The 18,277-nt window shown below is 41.2% G+C and overlaps 1 protein-coding gene across 6 annotated transcripts in view; it reads left to right on the plus strand.

The window, feature by feature from the left end:
- JAK1 (Janus kinase 1) overlaps positions 1-18,277 on the plus strand; it is a 96,300-nt gene that overhangs the window by 50,891 nt on the left and 27,132 nt on the right. For all 6 annotated transcript variants that reach the window (XM_048499036.1, XM_048499038.1, XM_048499039.1 and 3 more), the window contains 5 exons: positions 2,892-2,969; positions 4,478-4,679; positions 7,089-7,212; positions 13,412-13,565; positions 13,953-14,116. In XM_048499036.1, the coding sequence (XP_048354993.1) occupies positions 2,964-2,969; positions 4,478-4,679; positions 7,089-7,212; positions 13,412-13,565; positions 13,953-14,116 (650 nt within the window). In that variant the 5' untranslated portion in view covers positions 2,892-2,963. The remainder of the gene's footprint in view (positions 1-2,891; positions 2,970-4,477; positions 4,680-7,088; positions 7,213-13,411; positions 13,566-13,952; positions 14,117-18,277) is intronic.

The raw sequence follows: 18,277 nt of genomic DNA on the forward strand, positions 1-18,277 counted from the left end.
GTAGTTGTAAGTTATTAAAAGAACAACGGAAATGAACTGGTCTGTCCATCTTAATAAAGGGCCACAATTCCAGCAGTCTTGGGTACATGTGATTTCTTTTTCTCATCGGCAGCAAGGTGTCATATAATTAAATACTGGCATTTGTGAATTACTGGTGTTACGTGGTTGGTATTTGTACAAAAATTGAGAGGGCATTTTTTATTGTGGAATCTCCAAGCTTCATCTAAGTGGTGTGGTATCATTGTTCAGGCATGTATTTACAGCATGATCTACAGTCACATGTAGACCCCTAATGGAGTGAGCCAGCTTTCAAAAGAACAGAGGATCTGTCTTATCCTACACTAGATAAGCAGGTGTTGCTTGAACATTTCTAGAGATGTAAAATTTCTGGAAATGTTGAGACCATGGAAAACATTTTGTTTTTTTGGGAGGGGGGGGGAGACTAAAATTTTGGGGAAAATTGAGGTATTCAGTACTCAGTGTCCTGCCAAACCTAACTAATTTTACTACTTTAACAACATTAAATGCATCATTTATAACTTATATTATACATATAACATATAGCTTATAAAGTTTCAATATTTGACATATTCATGGAATTTAAAAGTTAGAAATACACACACGCACAATTTGATTTATACTTTAGAATTTGCAGGAGAAAACCACACTTACATATGTTGTGCAGGATCTGGTAGCTAGAGATTTCTGCATAAACAGAATGTTGGTGTTCTTAAATAACACAAAGTAGTTTGATTCCTATACAAAAGCAGTGCTTTACATTGCCTTTAAACAATTTAGCTAGGAGGGATTGTGAAGTTACTAGTTTTTGTTTGAGGGGAGGAGGACATCCTAGCACATTTGGGTACTTCTGTTCCCATCATCCAAGGAGGCAGGAACTAGACTGCTCTTTCCACCCCAATAGGGAGGAGCGTGCCCACCCTCTTCAGTTCTTTTCCTGCTTCCTCAGACGTGGCCTGCAGATATACAGATTACTACGCATATAAAACTGGAGAGTTAGGGAGCCTATTGCCCACTGGGACGGAATCCAGACCCAGCATAAACTTCCTGAGTAGAGAGTGGTCTGCCTAGCCCTACAACATTCTTAAGATGGTGTGGGGTAAAATCCCCATAGTCTTTATAAAAGTGGAAGATTTGCTAAACATCCAAGCAGACTGGATAAGCAGAAACCAACTAGATCCGGAAGAGTGGGTCCACAAGTAGATCTGTTTGGAGATCTGTTTGCACAAAGTGCCAAGGCATCAAGATTTGTCGCCCAATACATGTGCCCTGAAGCACAACAAGTGGATGTCCTGATGGAGCCATGGCCAATAGGTCTCCTTTATGCCTTCCCCTTATTTCCAATCATTCCCAAAATGCTATGCAAAATCAACAGAATGTGGTGGAAACAGAGATGTAGCAAGGGGGGAAGCGCCTGGTGCACCAGTGCATCCTCTGCTCCCACCCCGGAATGCCCCCGCCCTGGAACACCCCCACCACGCCATCGACTTCATATCTATATGTCTACATATGGAAGGCATACGTGATAAGGTGGAGATGGAAGTAATACCAACCATGGTCAGTACATTTTCCCCAGATACTGCAGTTCTTAGAAGATAGTTTATGTCAAGATCTTAGACCAACCAGCATAGGTTGTACATTCTACTAGAAGAGTATCAGCCACAGCAGCCTTCCATACAAATGCCTCAGTGGAAGATATAAGCAAAACAACAACTTGGGCATCCAAGTCAGCCTTTTTCAGGCATTACAAAATGGACACTTTGGCAGCAGCAGATGGATCCTTTGGCCAAAAGGTGTTGCCGCAGTTGGTGTAGACAGGCCTCTGTCTGTGGTTGGACATATGGCTTTGTCACATCCCAGTCATGCCAGGATGTCCTCTTCTCAAATGAAAATGTAATATGGGACTTAACTGTGGAGGTTCTTTTTGTTTGAGAATATCCTGGACCTACTCAAGCTTTTTGGGGGGATTTTTTGTCTTCAGTTGTGGGGGAACTGTCTGCCAGCAGGGATGTTAGTTTATCAAACTATTACTGTTTGAGCCTCTCTATTTCCTACAGTGTTACTTATACCTATTAAAGTTTAAGTTTTGTTTTCCTGACCAGGAGGTTGGGATGAAGGAAGGCTGAAGGTATGTGGTGTAGTGTTTTCAGGGGCTGAGGAAGCCTCCAAACTGAAGATGGTGGGCACTCCCCTCCCCATCAGCGGGGGAAAGAGCAGTCTAGTTCCTGCCTCTTAGGATGATGGAAAGAGGAGTACGCAAATGTGCCAGGATGCCCTCATTCTCAAGGCCAATGTTCTGAGTACTAGGCTACAGGGTCAGGACCCAAATTTGTGTTGAGAGACAGCCTAAGATGGGTTGCACCAAGAGCACAAACCACTTTTTTGGTCCTTTTACCAACCATTTTAAAAAGTGGGATGGGAAGATGGGGCACAAGTTGACACAAGAAGAGACAAGTTGACACTTGGGAGGGAAGAGAGAAGCAAAAACATATACTTAGTAAAAAGTGGAAGTGAGTCCCATTTAGCTGGTTGCCAGTTAAAAATATTCTCTGGAACTAGAAAAGTGAAAGATACTGAACTACGTAATTCTTTTGTGTTTGGAAACTGTTCTTTGTTCATATCAAGAGTCAACGTGTCAGTTTCTAAAGTGATCACTTAGCAATTTTCAAATGTCAGTGTAAACATGAGTGTTTTTTTGCCTTGCTAACTTTTTCTGCTATAATTAGAGTGCAGAACTCCATTATAAGAGAAAACTTATTCCAGTTTAATGAACATTTCATTTGCAAGAGTTGGGCTTTGGAGAGGTTTTAATTATTGTAGCTCTGCAGTACCATATTATCTTGTGAACTGACACTATTTCTCTTTGTTTTTAGCCAGGACTGAATGAATTTTGGATTTTTTGACGAGACCATTCTGCTGGCTTGGAGGATTGGACATTCATATAAATGCCGGTATGCGTATCATTGTCATTTGCTTATATTCCTATTAGTGTTAAGACTGTATTTTAATGCAAGCACAGCTTGAAAGAACAATAAACCAAACCATGTAGTGTAAGAAATTATGACTTGTAACTTAGATATGTTTTCCAAACTGAGACTGATTAATTTTACTGAAGTGTTTAAGCACTACACCACACTGGTTTTTATTGGATGGCTGCTATTAAAATATAGCAACCAGGCCTATTTGAGTCATGCTGGTCAGGGGGTATCAAATCACCCAGAGGTTTCTGCCAGGCCTAGTGTTGCAAACCAACAGGTGAGACCTGGAGATCTCCCGGAATTAAAACTGAATTCTAGATGACATAGAACTTGTTTTTTTTTATTGAGAGAACCCATCCTTGTATAATATGGTTGCTTAGCAACAATCACTGAGGGAATCCATTGCTTTAAGCTACTCCTTTTATTATTTATTTTCCTCCCACATTTTTCTGCAGGGCCTTTTTTTAAGTTTGTAGAAAGATCTTCCTTTCCCATTCACATTCAAAGTACTGTTACCAGACTGACCCCTGGTGGAGGAGGGGAGCTCTGTTTTAACAACAGTGTCTCTACCCATCCTGCCAATCCTTAAGGTGCCTAGCAGTGCCATGCCAACATGGGGAGCCCAGTCTCTTCATTGGCTAGTGTATACAAGGACACAGTAATTTCATCAGTCTCCTCCCACCTCCGTTCAGTCCCAAGCTTGGCCATCAAGGTAATGCCTCAACATTAGATGAACGACTCAACACTTAAGGCTGATATCTATCTCTTGTCTTTCCCCGGAAAGGCAGGACTCCTCTTTGTCCAGGGAGATTAAAGTCCATTCTGCATAACCCTGAGGGTCCCTTTTTCCCTATAAGAAGACCCCTCTCCCAGTAGCCACTGTTCAGTATCTCTAGACACCTCTCTATTGATATCATCCCACAACACATTGTTCCTTCTTCTACCAGAGCTAAGGGCGGGCCCTCAGCTCTGTTCATTGGACCATTCTGCTCCAAGATCAGGAGACTATAATCCTTATTCCCCAGTTCCTTTCATCGATTCCAAATCTGTCCACTCAACACTGCTTATATCCTAGGAATTTATGTGTGTTCTTCTGCTTTGATAATTGAGTACTTGTGCACTCCTATTATCCCTTAATAAAATTGTTAAATTTTATTTGCTCTCCTTTGGATTTTCTTGCAAGAGCTGAATTCTGTATACACAGGCAACAAAGACCCCAAGCTTGCCAAACCTTTTGCTAAGCCAAGAGTCTGCTGTCACTAATTCCCCACTCTAAAAGGGACAGACTCCCACCATTTTGGGTAACAGTACTAGTCAGTGGATTTGAGTATCCAAAGATTTGGCTGAATTCACTGTTAGCATATGATACATTCTGTATTTATTCTGCAGTCCCTCCTTCAAGCTTAAAGCTGCATTGTATGGGAATGAATAACAATCAAATATTAAAGTACTTTGTGATTTCCTTTACCTTTTGTGAATAGTATATAAATGTAAAAGAAGACTGCAAAGCTATGGCTTTCTGTGCAAAAATGAGAAGCTCCAAGAGAAATACAGAACTGAATACAGATGCTCAAGAGCAAGGACTGGAAGTAGCATTCTATTTACAGGAGAAGCTTTCTCTTCGGTTTACATATGGCAGGTACACAGCAGAGGACCTTTGCATTGAAGCTGCCCGAAAATGCTGTGAGTATTGCATTTATCACCAGTCTTACCATTTAATTTAAGTGGCACAGAAAATGTGTGTTTTGCAAAAATGTGTAGCTTTAGGTAGAAGGGAAATTTTTCCCAGGGGCTTTTCTTCTTTGGAATCTTCGTTTTGCTGTTAGAGCATTTCTGTACTTAGATATTTATATCCTGTTTTAATTCCCTGTGGGGACCCAGAGTAGCTTATAGCATTGTTGTCCCCTTAGCCATTAACCTTTTGTAACAAACTGAGAAGACTGAGAGTAAGAATCAAAAATGAGGTTAATGCAAGCAATTCTAGACCTCCTGCTCTCCTGCATGTACAGCTTCCATTTTAGCCCAATCATTCGTTTTCTGTGATGGCAGGATTGTTTTGAAAGCATTTCTTTCTAAAGTCTATCAAATATTCCCTCTTCTTAAATAGTTGAAAGGCCACATAAAGAGCAGAATGCATGCAACCCAATAGCTCATTTCTGCTCTTTGAGATCACAGTTTGATGAATAATTTTAACCAAGCATTGTCTTCTCCAGTGGATGTGGAGTTGGTCAGGAATTTCAACTGCGGTATCAGTTTTACATGGCAAGGCTCAATCTTTGAGATACGTCCATTTTAATGGCCCTGTTCTAGTTTCATCAGAATGCTTTTTTGTGTCTATTTATGGCCCTTTCCACACAGCAAGTTTAAAGCAGGTTGCAGGCAGGATACATGAACCCATCCTCACCCCAGGCTGTTTGCATGGCTGGCCGTCCCATGGACAGTGGGTGCATTGGCCGGGGCACAAAGGCACATCTTTTGTTTTTTACTTAACTCCCACCTATGCGCAGCTATGCTGGCAGGCACACATGAACCCCCAGAGCCTTGTTGACTCCTCATGTTCCCAGAAGTGCCTTCATAGCTCTGCAGATGGGAGCCAGGAGTTAAAAAAGGGAGGAAAGCGCAGAAGCATGATGCAGTTTTTGCCCAGCCTTCACTTGACTGTGAGGCACGTTAAAACAAAAGAATCACACAAATCGCGATACTTGAAAAACCCGGGTTTGGGGGGAATGTGGAGCGGACTCGTGTTAGGAGCAGGATCTGTGCAACTCCCCACCCCAACCTGGGTTTTATCGTGCCCTTAACCCATGTTTATTGGCCTGTGCGGAAAGGGCCCAAGTATCTTTTTCCTTCTAGAGATTATCCTACAAGACCCTATGATTTGAAAACAAAGAATTCTGTTTTGTCTGTCCAGTGTGGGGTCTTTGTGTAAAAGAGATGTAATTTTCCCCATCTTGCCAGTACCTCCTCTTTGAAAGATCCTGTCCTTTTTGACTCATTGTTTATGAACAGTGAAGATCTCTTGGGCAGACTTCAAGAATGTATCTGCTAATCACGGCTGAATGAAAATGTTTTATAATAAATAACAACAAATACTTAAAAAGCCAATTTATTATTCATGCTAATTGAGTTTCAGAGCTGTCCAACACTCATCTGTTCTAGACAGTGAATGCAGTATCTTCTCTGGTAGCATGATTCTGAATCTGAAGAAGTGAGTTGTGATTCACGAAAGTTCCTACCCTGCCAGAAATTTTGTTAGTCTTTAAGGTGGTACTGGACCCTTTCTCTTTTCTTTTGCTACATATGGACTAACAGGGCTACCCATCATGGTAGCATAATTGTAAGAATTATTCGGCAAGTGACATTCCCCTAATGAGGAATTCTGCACTGCTGAGTCTAGGAATATATGTTGAAAGAAGGTTCAGAATTTCTTTCATTAATTCACTTTTTATTGGTGAATTTGAGGACCCATTTAGATGCTGTATCATCCCTTCCCTTAGGTGAGATCAGGATCAAGTCTCAAGCAAAGCAATTCAGGACGTCTTGGGGTTATTTGGGGGTGGGATCTCACTAACATACCCAAAATAATTTACATTGGATTATTGAGAATGTTAAATAATTGATATGTTGACTGGTTGGGCATTGTTTTCTATTTATAGTGTGAGAGTCCAAAGGTAAGTAAGTGTATAAATCCAAGACCACTTCCCAATCTCGTTGGAAGTAATCTTTTTGGAAGGTACCTAGAAAGATCCTGGATTTGATATCTTTCAAATATATGCTCTTATATGGACTCCATGAAACTAGCAGCCAGTATTTACATTCTTATAATTTTGGGGTATTGTACAGTGAATAGTCCTCTAAAATAGCTCTTGTTATTAACCTTTCAATGTTTTCTAGCCTCCTACAGCTAAAACGTGGAATCAACCTTTCTTACATTTTAATAACTGATGCAGTCAATAAGCTATGAAAATATAAGGACTTTTAAATATTAAGCAACTTTTTAAATCTTTCCATTTTAAAAGTTGGCAAGACTCGTTTGCATGTGGGCTTCATGGTATACCCACTGATCTGATAAGTTTTATTTTCCTTTGACAGCTATATCTCCACTGTGCCATAATCTATTTGCACTCTTTGATGAAAAAAGAAATTTGTGGTATGCACCAAATCACATCTTCCAAATAGAGGACAAAACGGTACTCCGTGTTCATTATCGTATGAGGTAATATGACATTCTGTAGAAAGATAATTCTGCAACATGCAGTTTTGTCTCCTTCCTTGTGACATCTAGCTCATTTTGTTATACAGTACAGCCGTCTTCATGGTGTTGTGCAGGGAATCCTCTTTAAAAGAAATTGATGAGTGCAATGGTTGGGGGAAAATGTGTTTTAGTTGCTTACGCCAAAATTAATTCTGCCACAATCCTATTTGATGCTATAAGGCTTATTGGAGAAGAAAAGCAGAGTACAAATCTACAAACTCTTGTGAAGTAGATTAGGCTGAGAAAAAGTAATTGCCCTCAAGATAATCCTTTGAGCTTTGTGGTTGAATGGGGTTTATATGTTCTTAGTCCTGCACTCTGGCTTCTATGCTGTGATGGTTGTCAGGTAAGCCGTTCAATAAAACCTTGATAGAGAAGGATCTGACTTATTTCTTATAGTCTATAGGCATTTACTGTTTATATCAACAGTGGACTTTAAAAAATAATTCAAGCTCAGAAGAGTGCTGGAAACAGTTCTGATCAATTATAGTCATTAAATATTAAAAGTGCTCTGTAGTTTGGGAATGTTTTGCACAGGGATAAGTAGGCCACATTTGAACAATTTCTCAAAGTTAAAACAGAGGTGGTCACTAATGTGTGCTCAAAGAGATTCTCTATCTCAATTCTTTCTTTCTCATTCAGGAGAATAGAAATGAAAACAAAATAAGTTAATAGGTGTCCAAGAAATAAACAAGGTATGTTTTTACCTTTCTGAGATGGGCAGCCCCATCCAAATCTGGAAGCGGTGGGATGTGGCTCCAATGCAGTGCTGCCCTGCCGCCTCCAGTAGATCTTTCCACCAGCTTGGAAAAGCCCTGAAACTCCCCTGCTGCCAAAAAGCTCCCTAGGGTTCACAGAACTTATGCCACCCAAAGTGTGGTGTAAGTCTGAAGGATGGTGTGTCGCACACTCTGCCCTAAGCCCCAGGAGGGAGCCAACTAACTTCGCCTCCACCTCTGGGAATGCCCCCCCCCCCCCTGGCATCCATGTGGGACACAGTTCAGCCCCAACATAGCTCGGACTTCTGGGGTTTGCAACGGGTTTGCAAAGGGATGTAAGATGGGGGGCTGCTGGCATGTCTACTCCCTCTGCCAGGCTAAGTGCCCCAAGGGAGGACAAATGGGTTGACATGGGGGTGTACCGTTTTCTAGAGCACTTTCATCCCCACCTTTGGATGGGGCTTTTAAAGGACATTTCTGATCATTACCCTGAAACTACAATGTTTGTGCTGATAACTTCCTTTAAAAATATTTGTTCTTGTGTTCCCAAATACAGAGAAATATTGAAAAAGATAATGTCTTCTTGAAATACACAAAGCTCATTTTATAGTTTTCATTACTAAGCCGATTATTTTGTTCAAAATTCTTTTTTTTCTTCAATAAGCCTTTATTGGCATACAGAACATACAATATAAATACAATTAAAATTACTAGATAAAACTTCACACTGGATCATAAGTTCAGTTTGCAAACCTCAGCCAGAAACTTTGCCACTGCGAGACAACAGTCAAGGTCATTACAGTTTAAGAGCATATTTACTTTATCAAGCTCTGTAAGGGTTTTCATAGAGTCAATGATTTGTAATAAGCTGGATCTTGGATTCTGGTAAAGTGGGCAGTGGAGGAGAATGTGCGCAATGGAATCCAACTGCCCTGGACTGCAGGGCAAAGCCTCTTATCGCTTGGTAGACCCTTGAGTCTTCCTCTATGGAGCAGGGATGGCATAATGTTAAATCTCGCCAGCATGGTGGCTCTCCTATATATAGGGTTGGTGTTTCGGTAATATAGTAGGCTGGATTTCCTGCACAAATGGAATTCGCCACGCTCATTGGCTAACAACAGGGATTTGTTGGCCAAGCTCTGCAGTTGTTGGATAATCACGCTTATTGCTGTAGTACGCCATTCTTTGATGAGGGCAAATGTCTCAGTAAGGGTTAGCATTGTTCAGAGAGTCACTATCATAGCCCAATTCCCCTTCAATCTTTGTTATAACTCGATGCGCACCATTTAGAGTGCATGGAGTTCTCTCAAGGTGAGTTGGCGCCAGTGAGTGCTGCTCGGAGCTTTGATAATGAGTGCATGCAGCTGCAAAATTTTATGATGTTTAACCAGATAGTGGCCTCTATAGAGTATTGGCCAGATTCTAGGCATAGAACTGCATATGGGGACGAAGTTTGGCACGCCAAATAATTTTATGCAGAAATTTAGAGTGGAAATCGATCTGATGGTACTTCCGTTGCTGGGTAGTTAACCAAATGGGCGCCCATAAAAGCAGCTTGTCAGCTCTCACCCCTTGCTTTGAAAAACTTGCAGAGCTGGGGAATATATTGGTTGCCCCTAGTGAATGATATAGAACCTCCTAGTGGCATTTGGCGCTTTTGACTGGGCCTCGGAGCCAATAGTATATTATTTTTTTGATGAGCGTGGACCACAACAAGTTGTTGCTAAACCAGAGTCCTAGATATTTTTGAAATTTTTCACTTTGCTCAATGTAGTGGCCCTTTTTTTATCTTCCAGACTTGTTTTTTTACTGCTTTTTCCAAAAACCAGGATCTTAGTTTTGTCATAATTCACCTGCAGATCATTTGTCTCAATAAAAGTCAATAATGTGAATCCATGCAGGAGTCTTGTTAGACCCACATCGGGAAAGTGGGATAATAGGGCTGCATCGTCCCGCAAATAAGTCAAGAGAGGGACATGCTTTGGGGCCAATCTTAGGGCTGTGCCCATCCACTCGGCCAGGGCTATGGGGAGGTCATGTAAGAAGATGTTAAATAATAAGGGTGCTAGTACACAGCCTTGTTTGACTCCTGGACCGGGTTTGACAAAAATCCCCTGTGGTCTTTTACCTGGCATGAGTTTTGGGTGTGCAGTTGTTTTATCAGAAAAAGAAGTCTTGGATCGATATTAAGGGCAACAAGTTTTCCCCAGAGTTTTTCTCTGTTCACAGAGTCAAATGCCCCCTTAAGATCCAAAAAGGCCACACTTAATTTGGTAGAGCTGTTTTTGGAGTATTTGTTGGCTAAGTGGGCCAGAACATGAACCTGGTCTAATGTTGATTTCCCCTTGGAGAAGCCCACTTGTTCGGGACCAATAATATTGTTTTGCTTGACCCATGTCTCTAGTCTGATTTGGAGAAGTTTGGCATAAATTTGTTCAAAATTCAATTACATTTGTTTGTAGCAATTAGTATCATATTTTACATAACTTAACTTTCAAATATTTCATTAGGAACAGGTATGTACTTAATTAGAAGGTTGCATACATGATGGGGCCATATCATTGAAACCTTTACTGTGTTGACAATAATAATGCTTAGACTTTATATCATGCCTTAAAGCCTTTGAAGGAAATATATATTATTAAACTCTAGTAATAACTCTGTAAGATAGATCAATGGCATTATTCCCCCGTATTGCATGTGGGATTGGGGGTTGAGGGGTTGAGAGCATAGCAGAGGCATTCCTCCCATTGCGTTCCTCCCCTTGTGGGGGGCACAAAAACTGCAGGTTCGCTTGTGGGATTTTTTTGTATTTCCAGTGTTTTTCAGTTTTTGGCCTGCAGGGGGTGCAGTTTTTAGACTAGCAGCACCAAAATTTCAGGGATGTTTCGGGAGACTCTCTTGATGCTATCACCCAGGTTTGGTGAGGTTTGGTTCAGGGAGTCCAAAGTTATGGACTCCCAAAAGGGGTTCCCCATCCCCCATTGTTTCCAATTGAGGGTCGATAACTTTGGACCCCATTGGACAACAGAAGATGGGGGCTACACCTTTGAGGGTCCATAACTTTGGACCCCCTGAACCAAACTTTACCAACTGGATGGTATCATTAGGAGGGTCTCCTAAAGATACCCTGAAAGTTTGATGCTGCTAGCTTAACAATTGCACCCCTGACAGCAAGCACCCCCCAAATTTCCCCAGATTTTCCTTTTCAATTCCCCCCTTTGGCATGGATTTAAAGGGAGAATCTGAGGTCCCCAGTTTAAACACTGAAAGTGATGCTGTTTCAGGGTAGGTGAAAATCAACCCCAAAATAGCATCACTTTTAATGTTGTTTAAACTGGGAACCCCAGATTCTCCCTTTAAGGTAGATTTAAACGGAGAATCTGGGCTCCCTAGTTTAAACACCATTGAATATGATGCTGTTTGTGGGTGGAATCCAGCATCGCTTGTTCAAACTAGGGAGCCCAGATTCTCCGTTTAAATCCACCATAAAAATTTTTCATAGCAGTAATAAAACATTTTGAAAGCATTTTGAAAATGTTTTCAAAAAAATTATTTCTGCTGTGTGGCATGGCCTATTGCTGTGTTCAGATTTGTGAGTTGGGGCATGTTCTATAATGTGATGGTGACTTTGAAACGGCCTGGTGTAAAAAATCATTGCTTGGTCACAGTGGGGGAGGCCGGCTGCCCATGGGGGGGGGGGGGCGCCAAACTCCAGTTTGCCTAGATACGCCACTGAGCTTAGCTACAGGGGGGCATAAGCTACAAGTTGCACCGGGCACGCGCCTAGGGGGGCATCAAACGCAGGTTTTGCCCAGGGATCCAGTTTGCCTAATTACACCACTGGAGCATAGTTACAAAATTTGAGTCTTTGAGTTTGCAAGTAACTCTATTTAGCTCTGGCAGAAGTCCATACAAATAGGGTGAGTGCCCCATAAAATGCCATTTCTTGACTTCATCAAGTTCGTATTGGATATTGTCACAATAAAAGCATACTCTGTCTTTCATATTTTAATAGTCTTTATCAAATGTAAGTGTATTTAATGATTCTGTAGCAAGTCAGAGCGATGGAAAGGAATATTGATCTACGTTTAGCAGTGTTATGATAGATATTAAATATGGTTAGCTGGGTTTTTTCCAACATAGAAATGCTGAAGGCTGAGTTGCAATAATAACTGATATCCACATCAAATTATTTACTATATGGGAGCACTTAGTTTAAAAGACTATCAAACTGTTAATCAAGGTTAGATTCTGGAACAAAAACTATTAAAACATTACTGTATCAAAAAGCTGATTGTAACCTGGTTGGCCTCTGCTGCTCTTTATAACAGGCAGGTAGATCTATCAGGATTCCAGTTTCTTCAGATAAATTAGGAACTCAATTCCCCATCAGCCTACTACCCAGCATGGCCAATTGGCCATGCTGGTAGGGGCTGATGGGAATTGTAGTTCCTGAACATCTGGAGAGCCGCAGGTTCCCTACCCCTGATCTAATGGATAACATTACATGTACGCTCCTTTGAGGGGGCGCAGTCCCAAGCCCTCTGACCAATATAATATGGTAATTAAAATTAAATTGTTAGGTTGGGAAGAAGGGTGTACTGCTGGAGCTTTCTGACAGGTAGTTTAGGAGTCTGATATGATAAGATTGGATCCAGAATAGCTGTTCTGTTGGTGTAACTGTACTTACAGTGAAGAGGTAATTCTGTTGGCACAAGAAGAGGGCACTTTTTAACAGTTTCCCAGTCTGACTTCAGATTCTACCTCCCATGCTGTTCAAGAAGAGACCCTTAACCCCCAGGAGAAGACTCTCAGGTGGCTCTCAGTGGGATGGGGGTCAAGTTCTCTGAATTTTCTTCTACTCATGAATAATCTCTGAAGAACATAATTAAGTATGTCCATTAGTGGTGCATGAAGGTGTTTAGGATTGTTTAGGGTAGGATTCCTGCTTGTGGCAGGACGCTGGAATTCATGATGCTTGAGATGCCTGCTACTGTTGTTGCCAGTTTTGTCTTTCACTACTTGATGTATTTTGCAGGACTGGCTATGTAAACAGTCTGGTTTGAGTGGTACTACAGTATGTCAAGGACAGAACTTGCTCAGAGACGGGGCCAGCCTATATTGGAGGAGGTTATGGATTTTACAGGGTAGCTAGACTTGTGAGATTTTTAAGCCATAAGAGTATGGTTAGGTCATTAAGGTTTCCTAGTTCAGTTAGCATTCATAATTTACCGCCCTGCGTCCTTTGGGGGCAGGGCGGTTTACCAAATCGAATCAATCAATCAATCAATAAAATAAATAATTAAGCAGCTATGAAACATACAAGTTGCTCATGATATTTTTAGACGAAGTTGTATTGTTATAATGTTTGGCTCTCTTGTTCTTCAGTTAAAGCAGGCATATATAGCCAAAAAATCTTATGATTTATTTTTTTCAAGGTATTACTTTACTAATTGGCATGGGACAAATGAAAACGAACCCTCTGTTTGGAGACATTCTCCAAAGAAATCAAAGAACCCATATGAGAAGAAACAGGTGCAAGAAGGCACACCTCTCCTTGATGCAAATTCACTAGAATATATTTTTGCACAGGTAGGTAACTTACAGGAAAGAATTATGTCATTATCTTTGTTCTGTAGCCTTTTGTGTGTGTTGGCCTGCTCGTTTTGAATGTTGACTTACTTTTTTTTTTAATGAGAAGCTGTGTACTATTAACTTCAGCATATTACATTTGGGCCTCTCCTGCCATTTGGATTGATGGAACAGCCATTCTAACCAGAACATCTCTTGCAGAATAATCCAGCAGATTAGTCGCTGCTTCATTGTATGTTGTGCTGTTTCATTGATCACACAGTGTTTTACTGCCTATGGTGCTGTCCTTTGCAAAACTCTGCTTCTACACTAAATATTTAGTAATTAACATTTGGTAATTTAAATATAAGTTCAGTTAAAATGATTTTTTGTTTCTTCTCTATGAAGGGGCAAAATGATTTGGTGAGATGTTTTGCACCTGTTCGAGACCCTAAAAACGATCAGGAGGTTCATGAAATTGAGAATGAATGCTTGGGCATGGCTGTCCTTGCTATCTCTCACGATGCAATAAAAAAGAACCTGAAGCTGTCAGAACTTCTCAAAGATGTAAGGTGAGTCAAAATTATTTATATAGATTTTCTCCTGAGTGGGCCGTATGGGTCTGAATAGAGATGATGTGTAGGAACATGGATTTTACTCCTGAGTAGCTGCCAGTTTTAGAAGCTGTAAGTTTTTAAGTCCTGCGTGGTGTGTAGAAGGAGCTTTCTAAGAGATGCTTTTGGGTTTCTATGAGTGTTTAAAATAATTATCACCTCCTTTCCAGATGTTTTATTTACTTTATTTATGTTATCAATACCTTTCTCACTGAGGCACAAGGCAGAGTACAGAATGTAAATCAATAAAGTCAGCGGCTAGGACATCCAATGAACAATACAACAGGGTTTGAGTTGCAGAAACTTAAAAACAAGCAGAGATCTGGAACAGTGCTGAAACAAAGCACACACATTTAAACAAAACACTGAACAATACAGAAATTACCCAGTAGGAGCATACTTAAAGCATCAAAAAGTATGCAGTAGTGTAATATGCTCACTATATCAGATGCAGGAGGAAGTGAGGGGTGACAGAAGTAAAGCCATGTTTCAACTTGCAATTCAAAACAAGTTAAATTGATTTATATATTTACCTTTTGGGGGGCTATATTTACCTTTCTGGTAGGAGAACTGGATCCCAATGCAAGGGTCCAAGCATCTGGAGATCCAATGGCCCAGCAAGACAATCCAGTCCAAAGGGGGAAAGCAACAGCAGGGACTGCGTATGTGCAGAACACAAACTGTGGTAGTTTGGAAACAAAAAAAACTCTGGGTTCAGATTTGGGTTCCAGTTGTAAGCCAAGAGGCTTGATTGAAAATCAAAAGATAATTTCCTTTCTGGGCCTGGAAATTAGCCTTTCAGAGTTACTGCCAATATAGGTGCAGTTATTTATTTGACAGAGTGGTAGTGCAGCAGGTTCCTTTTGTGGTTTAAGGCATTATTTTTAATCTTTGAGGAACTTTTTTTTGTTTATTTATGAAAGCATTTGTACTCCACTCAGGCGGCTTTTTTTCCACTACCTGTGGGGCTTTCAAGGCAAGAAATGTTCAGAGGTGGTTTACCAATTCCCTCTTCCTCATCATGCCCCTGCTGTTCCTTGAAAGTCACCCATCCAAATACTTGCCAGGCTCAATCCTGCTTAGCTTCTGAGGTCTGATGAGTTTAGGCTAGCCTGAGCTATTCAGGTCAGAGCAGATGGCTTTCAGCACTTTATAATATTGCAAGTTAAGACCAAAACAAAATCACAAACTTCAAATACCCCATGTATGTCTGCTATTCATAGCCCATCAAACCAGCAAGTCTTGCAGTGCCTTCTAAAGAACTCCAGTGAGGGTATTCCCCTCATCCCCTCAGCTGTTCAGTAGCCCATTCCACAAAGTGGGAGCTACCATAAGCCTAATCGGAGTCTGTGTGTGTTTACATGCATGTAGTGTGTTCATGGGCATGTAAATCCCACTTCAAGTTGAAAAATCCACTTCAAGCTACCACCACTTCAAGTTAGAAATCCAGCCTCCCTCATTACCAGTGGCTTGGGGAACACTGGTAAGTGTTGCCTCTGAAGATATGCAAAGGGCAGAATTTTCCAATTACTTCAGTCCTCCCCCGTGTTTATCTGTTTAGCACGAGCGAATGGCTGAGATGTGCACGAAGGAGTTAATCACTGTCTGCTCTCTTAAACAGGAAAACTTTATTGCTAAAAGTAAAGCCAAAGCACACGACAGTGAGAATAACTACCATGCTTACTAAGGTCTAAGGGAAAGAGCAGAGAATATGCCACACTAAGCTAAACTTAACCAGCATGGAAGATTTATCTCCAACATCCCTCCCTGGATGTCTGTGGAGCAAATGCAAATCCTGTCTCACATCTTCTCCAAGTAAGGAGATTACAACATTACAGGATGTTTCCAGCCTTCCTGCCTTAATTGGTGGGAAGCCTTTTACCCAATCCAGATTTAGGGACTCCACCTCCATGTGGAAAGGTGAATCCTGATCTCTGAATAAATTGAGGGTACATGGTACACACATCTCAGTTTCCAGATCATTGCAACAGCTTCCTCACCCTTCCTAGCAGACAGAGAAAATGGTTATCTCCCTATGGAAAAGGATCTCCAATCTCTGACCTCTTGATGCCTATTACGGATGTCTTCTCTGAGAAGGCAAATGGCCATCAGGGCCGCCTGACAAAATTCAGAGCATCTTACATCTTTGAATCATGACAGGAGCCATGATGGAAAAGGCCCAGGCTCTGGTCAATGTCAGACAGGCCACTCTAAGTAAGGAAACAACAACTAGTAGATGGCAGCCTAAAGACCATTGTTGATACACAGCAGATAGTCCTTCAGATGTGTGGGCCCCAGGCCATGAAGGGCTTTATCAGTTATAATCAATACCTGGAACTGAACTTGGAAACAAATTGTCTGCCAATGAGCTGTTTGAAAATGGTCAGCATGTGCTCCCATCAGCTAATAGGGTTGCCACATTCTGGACCAGTGGAGTTTCCAAGTTTTCTTCAAGGGCAGTCCAGTGTTGAGCATGTTATAGTAATCCATCCACAAGGTTACAGAAGCATGCATCAGTGTGCCCAGACTGGCTGAATTTAAGAAGTAAAAGTGTTGGCAAATCAGATGCAGCTGATTTTTTGACCACTGCACCAGACTGTCTTGATAACCCCCAACACTCAGAAAATGCCAACTGCAGAACATCAGTATTACCTCTGTCAGTATTACCTTTCCAACCAGTATTGCCTCTGTTTTGTTGGGGTTCAGCATCTTCTACCTTAGCCAGCTGGCTACAACCTCAGAGCACCAGTTCAGAACCAAGACGGACACATACCGTATATACTCGTGTATAAGTCGACCCGCATATAAGTCGAGGCACCTAATTTTACCACAAAAAACTGGGAAAATTTATTGACATGTATAAGTCGAGGGTGGGAAATGCAGCAGCTACTGGTAAATTTCAAAAATAAAAATAGATACTAATAAAATTACATTAATTGAGGCATCAATAGGTTAAATGTTTTTGAATATTTATTTCAAGAAAAACAGTAAACTAGCTCTGTAAGTGGAAAAGAGGGTCAACAAAAACAATATGGTCTCAACAATAACTTTAAAAGTCCAAAAACCTTAGCTCAACCAGCAACCAAGCTAAAACACAAGAGTTAAAATCCTTCAAAATTGGATTTTTGGTCAGCGGAGGAATGTTTATGTTAGCAGTACCAACATTTCAGAGTATCTTTAGGAGACCCTCCTGATGATACCACCCAGGTTTGGTGATGTTTGGTTCAGGGGGTCCAAAAGGTGGACCCTCAAAGGTGTAGCCCCCATCTTCTGTTGTCCAATGGGGTCCAAAGTTATTGACCCTCAAAAGTGTAGCCCCATCTCCTATTAGCTCCCATTGGAAACAGTGGGGGAATGGGGAACCCCCTGAACCAAACTTTACCAAACTTGGGTGGTATCATCAGGAGAGTCTCTTGAAAAATCCCTGAAATTTTGGTGCCGCTAGCCTAAAAACTGCACCCTCTGGCGGCCAACAAAGTAAAAACCCTAAAATATTTTTTTAAATACACCTGACTCGCGTATAATTCGAGGGGGACTTTTTCAGCACAAAAAATGTGCTGAAAAATTTGACTTATATGCAAGTATATACAGTATGAAGGCTTAGATAAAGAAATCTAGAGCGTCATCTACATATTGATGACATCCAACTCCCAAGCTCCAGTTGCTCTCATTCAGCAGACATGTAGATATGAAAGAGCATTGGGTGAGAGAACAGAACCTTGTGGCATTCCACAGGACAGATCTTGTCCAGTTGATTCTCCACCTCTAGCAGACACTCTGTGTCTGATGAAGCAGAAAAGCCCAAAACCACCCAAGTGCTATTTTGAAGGATTATGAATCTGGTAGCTCAGTAGTGGGCAAGGCTTGGCTCCTCTCTAGTTTAGTTGTTTCCCTCAGTAATTGTGATAAGATTGGGTGTGATCCCTATCACTCTGCTGGCATCTTGTGCCTTGTTGTGATAATGGACAGAAACCCTGTTTCCTAGCCTCACTTAACTGGGGTAGGGTGGGGTAAAAATAAAGATAAAGTAAAAGATGGATTGAGAGGAGAGAAAGACAAACCAGTACTGTGGCTACTAGAGATAGGGATATATGGAATTTTGATGCAGGGCCGTGCTTA

The sequence above is a fragment of the Sphaerodactylus townsendi genome, linkage group LG05 (assembly GCF_021028975.2).
Source record: "Sphaerodactylus townsendi isolate TG3544 linkage group LG05, MPM_Stown_v2.3, whole genome shotgun sequence".
In the NCBI taxonomy this organism is placed as follows: Eukaryota; Metazoa; Chordata; class Lepidosauria; order Squamata; family Sphaerodactylidae; genus Sphaerodactylus; species Sphaerodactylus townsendi.